This window comes from Phragmites australis, chromosome 1, assembly GCF_958298935.1.
Source record: "Phragmites australis chromosome 1, lpPhrAust1.1, whole genome shotgun sequence".
NCBI classification, from domain to species: Eukaryota; Viridiplantae; Streptophyta; class Magnoliopsida; order Poales; family Poaceae; genus Phragmites; species Phragmites australis.
Window position 1 is genome coordinate 29,245,311 of NC_084921.1, and position 12,271 is coordinate 29,257,581.

Consider the following 12,271-nt stretch of genomic DNA (forward strand, 5'->3'; position numbering starts at 1 on the left):
ATAGAACTATAGCTGTGGGACTCCGAAGATATTTGAGTGGACTATTCTTATTTTCATTCTAGCGTAAAAATATATAGTTAAATTATCTGATGTTAGACCAACTCCAGCTGAATCGGTTTCCTCGCCGTATTCTACTGTGCCGAAGACTGTGGTTGTCCTTTGCCGATCGTTGGCTGCGGCAACTGCCTCCAGTAGCTTCGGTATCAGCATGAACAGGGAAGCGGGAGAGGAGAGAGGGCCGGCAAAGTTGCGGCCAGAAATAAGGACCCGCATTACTGTAGCTACGTATGATTGTGGGTCCGAGGAGTGATGAAAAGTAGTAGAAGTTAGAAAATAGGGTAGCTGCTGAAGATGAAAAAAATAGAGGATACCGTAATAATGTTAGAAGATACTGTAATAGTATTATAAAAGATGAATTTTTAGAGTATCTGCTGGAGATGACCTTAGCCTATAAACTTAAGATGTCACTGTCATCCAATTTAGCGAAGCAACACACGGACACTGCCCGCACACCAAGAAAGCGTCGAAGTGGCGCGTCGTACAGAGAAAGTGTATAGTCTGGTCCGGCCCGATCTAGTGTGATGAGGCCCACTAGGCCGAATTGCTTATGGAGCAGCGCCACCTATTTGCCGCCTCCCATTGCGATGGGTTTTCTTCCCCTCTACTCGTCGAGCCGTCGTCGCCGCCGCCGCCGGCGAGCTCCCGCGGCGAGGCGAGCCGCCGTCTCAGACCCTAGGCCCTAGCTGCAGCCCGCCCGGTCTGCTTCACCATGGAGGACGCCGTACCTACGCTGCCCTTGGCGCCATCCCCCGCCCTCTTCGCCGCCGCGGTCGCGTTCACTCGCCGGCGGTCACACCTCGACAGCGCCTCCTACCGCGCGCTCTCACGCCTCTTCTCTCACTGTTTGCACCTCCACCCATCGCGCCGCGAGGGCCCCGCGCCGCCCGACGCCGAGCCCGCCGCCGCGAACCCTACCGTCGTGGAGTCCGGCGATCCCCCGCAGGCGCCTAAGGACGCCGATTTTGATCGGCGGAAAAATGTGGGAAAAGAGGCGGCGGCTGCGGGAGGCCCTTCGCGCCACGAGACCGTCTCGCCCGCGAGGGATCAACCCGCCGCGGCGAACCCTACCGTTTGCCCGGGTGAGGCTGAGGCTCCGCAGGGCTCGCTGGAGGATGTGGACGAGGTAGTTGTTGTAGAAAGCACCAGCGGTAAGACCGGCACCAGGGGTGAGGAGTCGGGGGCTGGAGCTGGACTGGTGGTGGAAGAAGAGGCTTTGAAGTCGGTGAAGGCTTGCCTGGAGGGAGAGGTTGACGAATCGGTAGAGGGAGCCGTGGTTAATGACGATGGACAGCTGCTGCTTGACGCGATTATGACCAACTTTACAGAGCTGATTGATGATGTTGGTGCTGGCGCAATGCCAGCGCAGAGTTCTGCAGTTTCTGGAGGCGAGCTGCAGAGTAACAGGGCATCTGAGGAGTTGAAACAATCGGGAGATGGGATTGAAGACACCAGGCCTGTGAGCAATTCAGATAGCAGGCAGATCGATGGTGGTGGTTTCGAAGAAGGAGAGATCGAGGGTGAGCTGCAGGATTTGGATTCAGAAGAATTTGGAGATTCGGAGCTTGGAGATAAAGATGAGAAATTGGAAGGGGATTCTGTTAGCAGAGGCTCAGGGGCAAATGAATCTTGTGACCATGATACCAGGTGTGGGAATTTGCATTTGACATCTGAAATCAAAAGAAATGGCTATCCTACACTGAACAAAGATGCTAGTGTCAGGGATGATGCGCAAATGTGTGTTACCAGGGCTCAAGCTGTCAGTTATGATGAAGTTGTGGATTGGAATGAGACACCGCTGCCTAACAATGAGGTATTGAATGCATCATTCTTTTTTGTTAACCAATATTGGTTGCAAACATTACATTTTTGTTGCTTCATCTGTCTAATCATGTATTTTTCTGTTCATTTACCTAGTGACATTCAGTGTTTCATGTGATGTCTTGTTTTAACTGAATTCAGTGGCATATTTTTTACAAGTCATACATGTCTAGCTTAAAATTCCACACCTATAAGGGTACAACACGTACACTCTTTCAGGAGAGCACAAAACTCACTTCATGCCGCAGTAGTATGATTGTCTTCATGCCATGATTACAATCGATTCTTCTCTGTTAATCTTGTCTGGCTGGATATACCGATTTTCAATATCTACCCTTCCAATTTATTACAGGCTCCCAACCCTGGGAAGAAGAGAAAACACCATTTGACAGAAGCGAGAAAGGCTCAGAAGACGGTATCTTATGGTCTCAGCACCATTGGATTTCCAACCCCTATTCTATTGAGCTGTGTTTTCTAGAGTGTGAAACTTGCTTTCTAATGTTATTGACAATTGACGTGCAGAAAAGGAAAAGAATTAATAGAGCACAGCAACAGATAACTGAAGGAGTCAACAAACTGATACTTAAACCTGTTATAAAGCCAAAGCCAGTGAAAAAATGCCACTTCTATGACCATGGGAAGTGCCAGCAGGTAAGTTTTATTTGGCTAATCTAACTTATTTCCCTATCTATTCACTTGAAGCAGATGGCGTTTTCATCTAGAGCTTCTTCTCATTTTACATTTCTGCCTTATTTTAGGCTGAAAGTTCATCTATGGTGCTGTAAACCACACACATATGTCGTTTCCTTGTGTTGCAATGTAGCCATCATCACAAAAGCCTGATTGCTAGATATCATGGTTGAGTCGTATCAAACGCAAAAGATGTAAATTTGAGTTTTTGATGTGAAATTGTCCATTTCATACTCATTGGATAGTTCTTTAAATAACAAAGATATATTAACTAAATTTATTGTTAATAGTTAGAGAATCTAATTCTCTTGTTCTCTTTTGCAGGGCAATAGTTGCAAGTTCTCCCATGATTTTACACCTTTGACAAAATCTAAGGTATCTGTGTTATCAAATTCTATCATATGCTTGTAGTATTTCTTATGTATTATAATTACACTGTTATATGTGTTTCTGTATAGGGGTATATCCTCCAAAGTAAACCTAATTTCCAAAGCCATCCCTCAATCTGTACTTAGTTACTATCCTAATTCTGCTTTATATCTATTTCCAAAGCCATCCCTCAATCCGTACTTAGTTACTATCCTAATTCTGCTTTATATCTAGGAGTAGGATACCACCCACTCAAAAAAAATGCAAGCACATTTCGTGCACACCTATGCATACTCTATGTTTCAGTAACGCTCCATTTCGAATTTGAGCAAGATGGTAAAACAAAATAGCCCTATTGGTGCTTAAAATAAAGGTTTTGCACAAAATGATGTGTGCTCACATGATATATGAATGTATATAATTCTAAGGGCCTGTTTAGATAAGGGGGATTTGGGTCTCCTTTTGAACTAAATCCTAAATTTCCTAGAGCAACCCCCTTATCCAAACAACCTCTGAAGCCAAAAAAAAAAAAAAAAAAAAAAAACTGCACCCTAATTCCTAACCTTAACTTCATCAAAGTGCATTTAACTTTTCTTTTTTTCTCGACATGTAGGAGAGCTGCACATCATTGCATTAAGAGAGGAAAAAAAAAACAGCCTTACAAGCCACACACCCACATAGCACTTCTGGTATTACATGAATCTGCACGCCTTTGACACTAGAAGACCCCTAGGAACCAATGTTATGACCGGACTCACGTACCAGAGAAGAAAGAAGAAGGAGCCAGCATAGAAGGAAATAAATTAAACTTAGAGATATGTAATAGTTAGCTTTCCTTTTTTATTACTATTCGGTTTAGAGTAGGTTTCCTAGTTGGTTGCTATCCGAATCAGATTAGAAATCGATTATTAGGTGCCGGCTCTAGCTATTTATGCAGAGTACACGGCAATCTTTGAGATCAAGCAATAGATCAAAATTATCTCCTTCTTCTCCTTGTCCTGCCTCCTTGGTGCGTCGTCGACCACGGCTCCGCCGCGCCGACGAGGGCCAGGACCACGTCCTGCTACCAGCTTCAAGTATCTTCTAGCCATAACCCACCCACCAACCTATACGTCCGCGCCAGGGCGCCTAAAGATGATGGCATTCTGGGGCGCGGTGAACAGCTCTCGTCTGGCTCGATCCATCGGCTGCTGCCGGGAGGTTCCCGGGGTTCGCACCACCACGACGATGATTCCGGCGATGTCCGTTTCCATCCACGTGCCAAATTGGATTTTCCAACCTTTGATGGCAAAGAGGATCCCCTACCGTGGCTCAACAGATGCGCTATGTTCTTCCGGGGCCAGAACACACCGGAGGATCGAAAGGTTTGGTATGCCTCTCTGCATCTCATTGGCGCGGCACAGCTGTGGTACTATCGACTTGAATTAAACTCCGGCACACCGTCATGGTGTCGTTTCGTTCAGCTGGTACACACTCGTTTTGGCCCGCCCATGACAGATAGTCCACTAGGCGAGATTGCAATGCTGAGGCGCACCAGCACCGTCAACGAATATTGTGATCAATTTCTCATGTTGGCCTGCTGGGATGCTAAATTGACCGAATCTCAGCAAGTGCAACTTTTCATCGCCGGTCTGGTCAATCCCCTCAAGACAGATGTGGCGTTGCACAGGCTGGCTACGCTTGACGACACCATCATCCTCGCGCGTGCCTATGAACAACGACTCCTCTTACCGACCAAAGATGATGGCGGGACACGTAGTGGGGGCCGCTCGTTTGTTCGCTCCTCGGCCGACAGTGGAGAGGCATCAACTCCGATGACCAACCTGAGCATTGCTAGCACTGCATCCTCGGTTTCCTCTGGTAATGGCAAAACAACGTCGTTGGCGGCAACTCTGCCGCGCAGACGTCTGAGTCCAGCTGAGATGGCCGATCGTCATGCTCAAGGTCTTTGCTATAATTGTGATGACAAATACACTACGGGATATCGTTGTAAAAAGCTTTTTGTCATTGAGGTGGTTGAGTTCGACGATGATGACTCCACGGCTAAAGCACTTGCCATCACCGTCACTGAGGAGCCGTCCATCTCTCTTCATGCCCTTACTGGCATCAAGCAAACCGGCTGCAGAATGATGAAGGTTTCTGCGCGTATTGGGACAATAATGCTCATAGCACTTTTGGACTCGGGATCTACACATAATTTTATCGATGATGTAGTGGCTCGGCGTGCGGGCATCCCGCTTCATCAACACTCGGGCGTGACTGTAGCTGTGGCCAATGGTGACCGGCTTGTGAGCTCGGGCAAATGCCCCAATTTGGAGGCTAATATTGAGGGAGAGGAGTTTGTTCTGGACTGTTATGCTCTTCCGCTTGGCGGGTATGACATGGTTCTAGGAGTTCAGTGGCTCGGCTCGCTAGGACCGATTCTATGGGATTTTGCTCACCAACGCATGTCTTTCCTCCGTGATGGCAAGAACGTAACATGGACAGGCATCGAGGCATCTCCTTCATGAACTCTTCATGCTTTATCATCTGAGGCGGATTGTTTGATGACAGCTTTGCTTAAAGAGTATTCCATGCTGTGTGCGGAACCCCAAGGATTACCACCACAACGTTCTCGTAGTCATCATATTCGCCTACTTCCTGGGACACATCTGTGGCCGTGCGCCCCTACCGTTATGCCCATACCCAAAAAGATGAGCTTGAGTGATAGTGCGCTGACATGCTTTGCAACGGCGTTATTCGTCCCAGTTCTTCGGCTTTCTCGTCCCCGACATTGCTCATCAAGAAGCAAGATGGATCATGGCGACTTTGCATCGATTATAGGGCATTGAATGAAAAGACAATTAAGGATAAATTTCCGATTCCAGTAGTGGAGGAATTGTTGGATGAACTATGTGGCGCAAAATTTTTCACCAAGCTCGTTCTGCGTTCAAGGTATCATCAAGTGCTTATGTTCTCGGGAGATATTGAGAAAACGGCATTCCGAACTCACCAAGGTTTGTTCGAGTTTCTTGTCATGCCCTTTGGTTTGACGAATGCCCCGGCGACATTCCAAGCTCTTATGAATGATGTGCTTCAACCCTTCCTCCGGCGGTTCGTGCTTGTGTTTTTTGATGACATACTTATATATAGTGCATCTTGGTCGGAGCATCTTCGCCATGTGCGTTTGGTCTTACGCAAATTGCAGGAGCATCAGTTGTTCTTGAAGAGGTCAAAGTGTTCCTTTGGGGTGCAATTTGTGGCATATCTTGGTCATGTAATCTTGGAAGCCGGAGTGGCCATGGACCAACAAAAGATCCAGGCCGTGCTAGAGTGGTTGTACCTTCTTCAGTTCGGGCTGTGCGAGGGTTCTTGGGATTGGCTGGATACTATCGACGATTTATACGTAATTATGGCGTCATAGCGGCCCCACTTACTAAACTTCTCAAAACGAGGGATTCTCTTGGTCGCCGGAGGCAGAGAGGGCGTTTCATGCATTACAAAATGCTCTCACATCAGCACCAGTACTACAACTGCCCTCTTTTGACAAGCCATTCATTGTCGAGTGCGACACGTCTGGATCTGGTTTTGGTGCGGTGCTACATTAGGGAGGTGGACCGGTGGCATATTTCAGTTGCGCCATGGCTCCACGCTATGCCAAGCTAGCAGCTTACGAGCGTGAACTCGTTGGATTGGTGCAAGCTGTTCTTCATTGGCACCCTTATCTTTGGGGTCGTCCGTTTGTGGTACGCACCGATCATTAGAGTCTCCGTTTTCTTTTGGACCAACATTTGTCTACAATTCCTCAACATCAATGGGCAAGCAAGTTGCTAGGGTTCGATTTCTTGGTAGAATACAAGCCCGGAAGCACCAATGTTGTAGCAGATGCCTTGTCGCGCCGAGACACAGATATGGGAGCATCAGCAATGGCCTTGTCTGTTCCTCAGTTCACTCTTTTTGATGATTTACGCGCTGAAATTTTGGCTAATGAGGACTTGGTAGCCCTGCGCGCAAAGATTATGGCGGGTGAATAACAGGGATAGTGGGGCGTCACCGATGATTTAATCACGTTTGGCGGCCGCATTTTTGTTCCAACCTCGTCACCGAGCTTCCAGGCGATTCTAGCAGGAGCTCATGGTATGGGACATGAAGGGATTCAGAAGACTCTTCACCGTTTGCGGGCTGATTTCCATGTTCCCACGGACCGGCAAGTGGTGCAAAATTTTGTTTGGGCATGTGTGACTTGTCAGCGCAACAAAGGGGAGCAGCTCCTGCCCGTAGGTTTGTTGCAGCCATTGGAAGTACCTTCAGCTGTGTGGGAAGATATTGCTATGGATTTTGTCGAGGGTCTTCCTCGCGTCAACGGGAAGTCAGTCATACTCACGGTCATCGATCGCTTCTCCAAACATGCTCATTTTATCCCATTATCTCATCCTTATACAGCTCACTCCGTGGCCCGCGTGTTCTTTGATGAGGTGGTCCGCCTTCATGGGATACCAAGCTCAATTGTAAGTGATCGTGATCCGGTTTTTACTAGCAATTTTTGGGGTGAGCTTTTCATGTTAGCCGGGGTTAAACTTCAGTTCAGTTCGGCTTTCCATCCTCAATCAGATGGCCAATCTGAAGCTGCCAACAAGATCATAATTATGTATCTCCGTTGCCTTACGGGTGATCGCCCTCGCCAATGGCTTCAATGGTTGGTTTGGGCTGAGTACTGTTATAATACTTCATTTCAAGCTTCCATTCGGATATCGCCATTTCAAGTGGTTTTTGGGCGTCCTCCTCCTTTGAGGGCATATGAACCAGGTGAGGCGCGCCTTCCTGCAGTTGAGCGTTCTATCGCTGATCGAGATGAATTTTTGGCTGAGATACATGAGCGTTTGGAACAAGCACAGCAGCATTACAAGCACTATCATGATTGCAAGCACAGGGAAGTGCCGTATGAAGTTGGTCAATATGTTTGGCTCCGCCTACTACATCGTCCTGCTGCATCTTTGGAAGTTCGCAACCGCAATAAGCTTGGTCCTAAGTACTATGGGCCCTTCAAGGTCATGGAGCGTGTGGGTGAGGTGGCTTATCGTCTCCAATTACCAGAGGGAGCATAGCTGCATGATGTTTTTCACATCGGCCTTTTGAAAACTTTCCATGGAACTCCTCCAGTGGCGCCTCCTATACTTCTTGCCATTAGACATGGTTGTGCTTGCCTCACACCTGCTGACGTAATCAAGAGCCGTTTGGCTCGAGGTCGCCAAGAACTTTTGGTGAGATGGGAAGGACAACCTCCAGCTGAAGCTTCTTGGATCTTGCTTGATGAGTTTCGTCGCTTGTATCCCATGTTTCATCTCGAGGACGAGCTGATTGTCCAGGAGGGGAGAGATGTCATGACCGGACTCACGTACCAGAGAAGAAAGAAGGAGCCGGCGTAGAAGGAAATAAATTAAACTTAGAGATATGTAATAGTTAGCTTTCCTTTTTGATTACTATTCGGTTTAGAGTAGGTTTCCTAGTTGGTTGCTATCCGAATCAGATTAGAAATCGATTATTAGGTGCCGGCTCTAGCTATTTATGCAGAGTACACGGCAGTCTTTGAGATCAAGCAATAGATCAAAATTATCTCCTTCTTCTCCTTGTCCTGCCTCCTTGGTGCATCGTCGACCACGGCTCTGCCGCGCCGACGAGGGCCAGGACCACGTCCTGCTACCAGCTTCAAGTATCTTCTACGCCATAACCCACCCACCAACCTATACGTCCGTGACATCCGAACATAGCACTACAAACTGCTCTGCAGCAGCACCAGCCCCTTAGCTCCAGCATCAGCCCACATCTGGGCCTCCTCACCCACCATCTGGAGGACGGCATGCACACTCAGAGCCGCACCATTAAACACATAGTCATTACGATGCTTCATTTAACTTTCCTCTTACTTCTTAGTTTTGATGTATGCCATTTTTTTAAACCTTTATCTTTCTTACAGGCCTGCTCACATTTTGCACGTGGTTCTTGTTTGAAAGGAGATGATTGTCCATATGATCATGAGTTGTCAAAGCACTGTTGCCATAACTTTAAAAATGGAATGTGCTTCAGAGGTGATAAATGCAAATTTTCTCATGTGGTACGTAATTGACCTGATCATTTTGTCATTTTACTTATTTAAGTGTAATAGCTTGGTAAAATTTAACCGCCTCTAAATAATGTAAACAAAAATTCATTTTTTATCAGATGCCAACTACAGAAGGTACTTCACCACCAGACGCAAAGAAATCTGATGCTTCGTTGGCATTTGAAAAAACAAACCTCAGAGATCATACAAGTAGCCAGAAAACCTCAACAGTTCACAATGGTGAACCTGTGATCTCTGCTCCTACCAAACAACAGTATTCCACTCATAAATACCTGGCTGGCATCTCGTTCAACTCTCAAAAAGTTTCTACTCGTATTCCGAAGGGTGTGCAGTTTCTTCCCTTCAGTAAAGGTGGATCAAATTCGAGCAGCCTGCATCAGGATGCTTTGTCCATTGAGATGCATAGGAATGCAAATGGCAGCCAACATCAATACCTTGGAGGACAGCAAACAGAAGAGCAAAAAAATGTGAAGCAAAATGGCCAGAAACCAGTTCCACTGCTAGATGAGAATAATTCATCAAAACAAGCTACTATGCATCCATGTTCAGACCCAAAGAAAGCTAGTTTACCTAATTCTACCGCAACACCTGGATCAATACACACTCAGCATGAAGTCTCAGAGGCCTCTAGGATTTTGCAGGAGTTCTTGTTTGGTGCTGGCAGTTAGAGGAAAGTATGAATGTACTATTTTGCCTTTTGATACCTCTATATTACACTTATGTTTGTGTGCTATAGTAAGTCAATACAAAATTTTGCCATTTGCAGTACATGGATTGAATTCATGCCCATGAACATACAAGTCTTCTGATACTCTGCTACCAGCTTCCTTACCTGTTTTTGGCTTTTTGCTAGGCCAACAGGAGTATAATTCTGTAGGCAAATGTATATCAATGCTTAGTTACCAATAAAGTAGACTTAGGACTTATTTTACAGAAGTTGGCAAAGATTTACTATGGGTCTATGAAGAATGACTATTATGGACTTACTGAACTTCTGTTCAACCCACATGGTAGTTACATGGAGCAAATAGTTTCTTACACTGGATGTAAGCTTACTGGTATGACAAATGCCTTCTTGAATCAGTACTTGCGTGAACTAGCTATGACATGTGATTGTTATGGATACCTCCGTGAACTAACTTTGACATGTAATTCTAATGAACTGCACTTTGCAAGTCATTTCTCAGTTAAGATGCAGACTTTATACTTTTCCCCTCATGCAGTTTATGTGAATTTGCACATAATATTAGTTCATGACTCCTCAACTATCTGCATGTTCTTGCCTACGTTGGTTGATATTCATTATATTGACCTGTACATAGTTCCTCTGGTTAAATTTATTGATGCTGTTCTTTTTAATGAAAACTTGCACGTCAAAGTCATTTCTCAGTTAGATGCAGACTTTATGCTTTTCCCCTCATGCAGTTTATGTGAATTTTGACATAATATTGGTTCATGACTCCTCAACTATCCCCATGTTCTTGCCTACGTTGGTCGATATTCATTATATTGACTTGTACATAATTCCTCTGGTTAAATTTGTTGATGCTGTTTTTTTTTAAAAAGAAAACTTCTCATGGTCTCTATGCAGCAACTTTGACCATTATATTATGCCGTGATATATTCATGGTGGTTATAAAAGTTGAAGATTTGCAAGGACTGGAGTGCTATACCATAACTGACAAGAGGGCTTCTTCAGTTAATTCCTTGTGAATTATTTCTTGCGACTATGGATTGAATGATGATTTTATCCACAGCTTTGCCATGGAAAACTAATGTGATTCCTTTGTTTTGATGTCATGGAAAAGTTGAACTCTAATTCACGAGGTAACACAATGGGACTTGATTTGTCATTATTCAGTTTCTAACGACTGTTTTTTGTGGCACCTCTCCTGTCAGGCGGGTTCAGTACATTTCTTTCTGTTGCAAGATGCTTCCCCATGAAAATGTACTGCGTGTGGGATGATTTCTCCAGCTGCTTTGCTATGAAGCTTCTGCCTTGATCATAAGAAGAGGTGGAAGACTTTTTTCATGCCAGGGAATCCAGATTCCTCCATGCAAAAAGCTTTACGTTGTTGCCACGTGATCATGGCAGCTACCGCGATTGCAATTAGTCGTGTATCGCCATGATTTTGAGCACATGCGTGGCAGACTTATGGATCCTTAACTGGAGACCAATGTTAGCCTGGTACAGTGTATGGTTTGAACTTACATGCATGCATCCTATCCCAGGGCAGATGCTAGAGGCCCCAGATATGAGCTGGACCTGTATGGTTGTTGCTTGGCCTCAAAATCGGTTCGGTCTGTCCGGTGCCTACTTGCTGTCAAAATCTCGGCAGCTGTTGCATGAATTCAGAATTACATTCACATGATAACTGAGAGGGCTCACATGCTGTTTTATCAGTTCCAGCATGCCATGCAAGCAGACATGTGACTTATGCCCCTCGAGTCCTGCTTGGCTGCTGTCAAATGACCAATTGACTGTGACTCTCTATCTCACCAAGCAGTCGATTTTTTCTATTTCTCATATGATGATGCCGTATCCCGTGGATCAGATTGCGGTCCGCAAATCTGCATTTTGTGTTCTGTATTCGTGTTGCTGCTTTGTTTATGGGAGTGGTTAAGGTGTAATTGTCAGTTTAATTTTTTACCAAGAATGTGGCTGAGTTGTGTGGCTTGTTATGCTGAATGATGGCCAGTGAGTACTCGGGTATCCCTGTCACTTCTGAAAGCTATTGACTTGAAATCAAGATCCGAGAGACTTGTGCACCTGAACATGCATGTCTGTGTTTCGTGTCATGGGCAAACTAATAAATAGCAGATAGCGGGTAGTAGCAGATTGGTGTCGGGTAGTGGATTGCGGATGCTAAATTACAATAGTGAAATTTTAAAAATACTCATAATTATGAGACGGGCAGAGAGCAGCCGAGCAATTGGGGCACTGGATGAGTAGCCAGGGGTCGGGGCATAGCCAGCCGGCCTGGGCACAACCAAGCGGCCAGGGCATAGGTGGCGCCATGGTGGTCGAGCTAGGGTGATGGCAGCACTAGTAGGTGGGAGTGAGTGATCGGGATAAGGTGGTGTTGGTAAGCTGTAGGTAGCGATTGGGGCCTAGGGCAGAGGCGGCCGGGGCAAGGGCGGTGGTGGCAAAGAATGGTCCAAGGCTTGGGCATTTGGCGAGTGGAGGCTAGGTTTGAGAGTTGAGTTGGCCTGCTAGGTTTTGAAACACAACGT

At 46.0% G+C, this 12,271-nt stretch overlaps 1 protein-coding gene across 3 annotated transcripts; it reads left to right on the top strand.

Annotated features, from left to right (window-relative positions):
- The first annotated feature begins 611 nt into the window (after nucleotides 1–611).
- Nucleotides 612–11,787, top strand: LOC133914550 (zinc finger CCCH domain-containing protein 7-like). Of its 3 annotated transcripts, none has more exons than XM_062357646.1 (7): nucleotides 612–1,870; nucleotides 2,231–2,293; nucleotides 2,401–2,529; nucleotides 2,893–2,943; nucleotides 8,891–9,028; nucleotides 9,136–9,711; nucleotides 9,804–11,787. In XM_062357646.1, the coding sequence occupies exons 1-6, from the start codon at nucleotides 770–772 to the stop codon at nucleotides 9,703–9,705; spliced, it is 2,052 nt and encodes a 683-aa protein (XP_062213630.1). In that variant the 5' UTR covers nucleotides 612–769; the 3' UTR covers nucleotides 9,706–9,711; nucleotides 9,804–11,787. The 3 variants fall into 3 exon arrangements, with proteins under 3 accessions (XP_062213630.1, XP_062213633.1, XP_062213626.1); XM_062357649.1 differs by having other exon boundaries at nucleotides 10,937–11,787; XM_062357642.1 differs by having other exon boundaries at nucleotides 9,136–11,787.
- Nucleotides 11,788–12,271: the final 484 nt, after the last annotated feature.

Bases quoted from the DNA above. Each gene is read 5' to 3' on its own strand.
- LOC133914550 (XM_062357642.1), top strand. From the start codon at position 770: ATGGAGGACGCCGTACCTACGCTGCCCTTGGCGCCATCCCCCGCCCTC. The intron at 2,944-8,890 runs GTATCTGTGTTA...TCTTTCTTACAG, and splicing joins CACCTTTGACAAAATCTAAG to GCCTGCTCACATTTTGCACG. The intron at 9,029-9,135 runs GTACGTAATTGA...ATTTTTTATCAG, and splicing joins AATGCAAATTTTCTCATGTG to ATGCCAACTACAGAAGGTAC.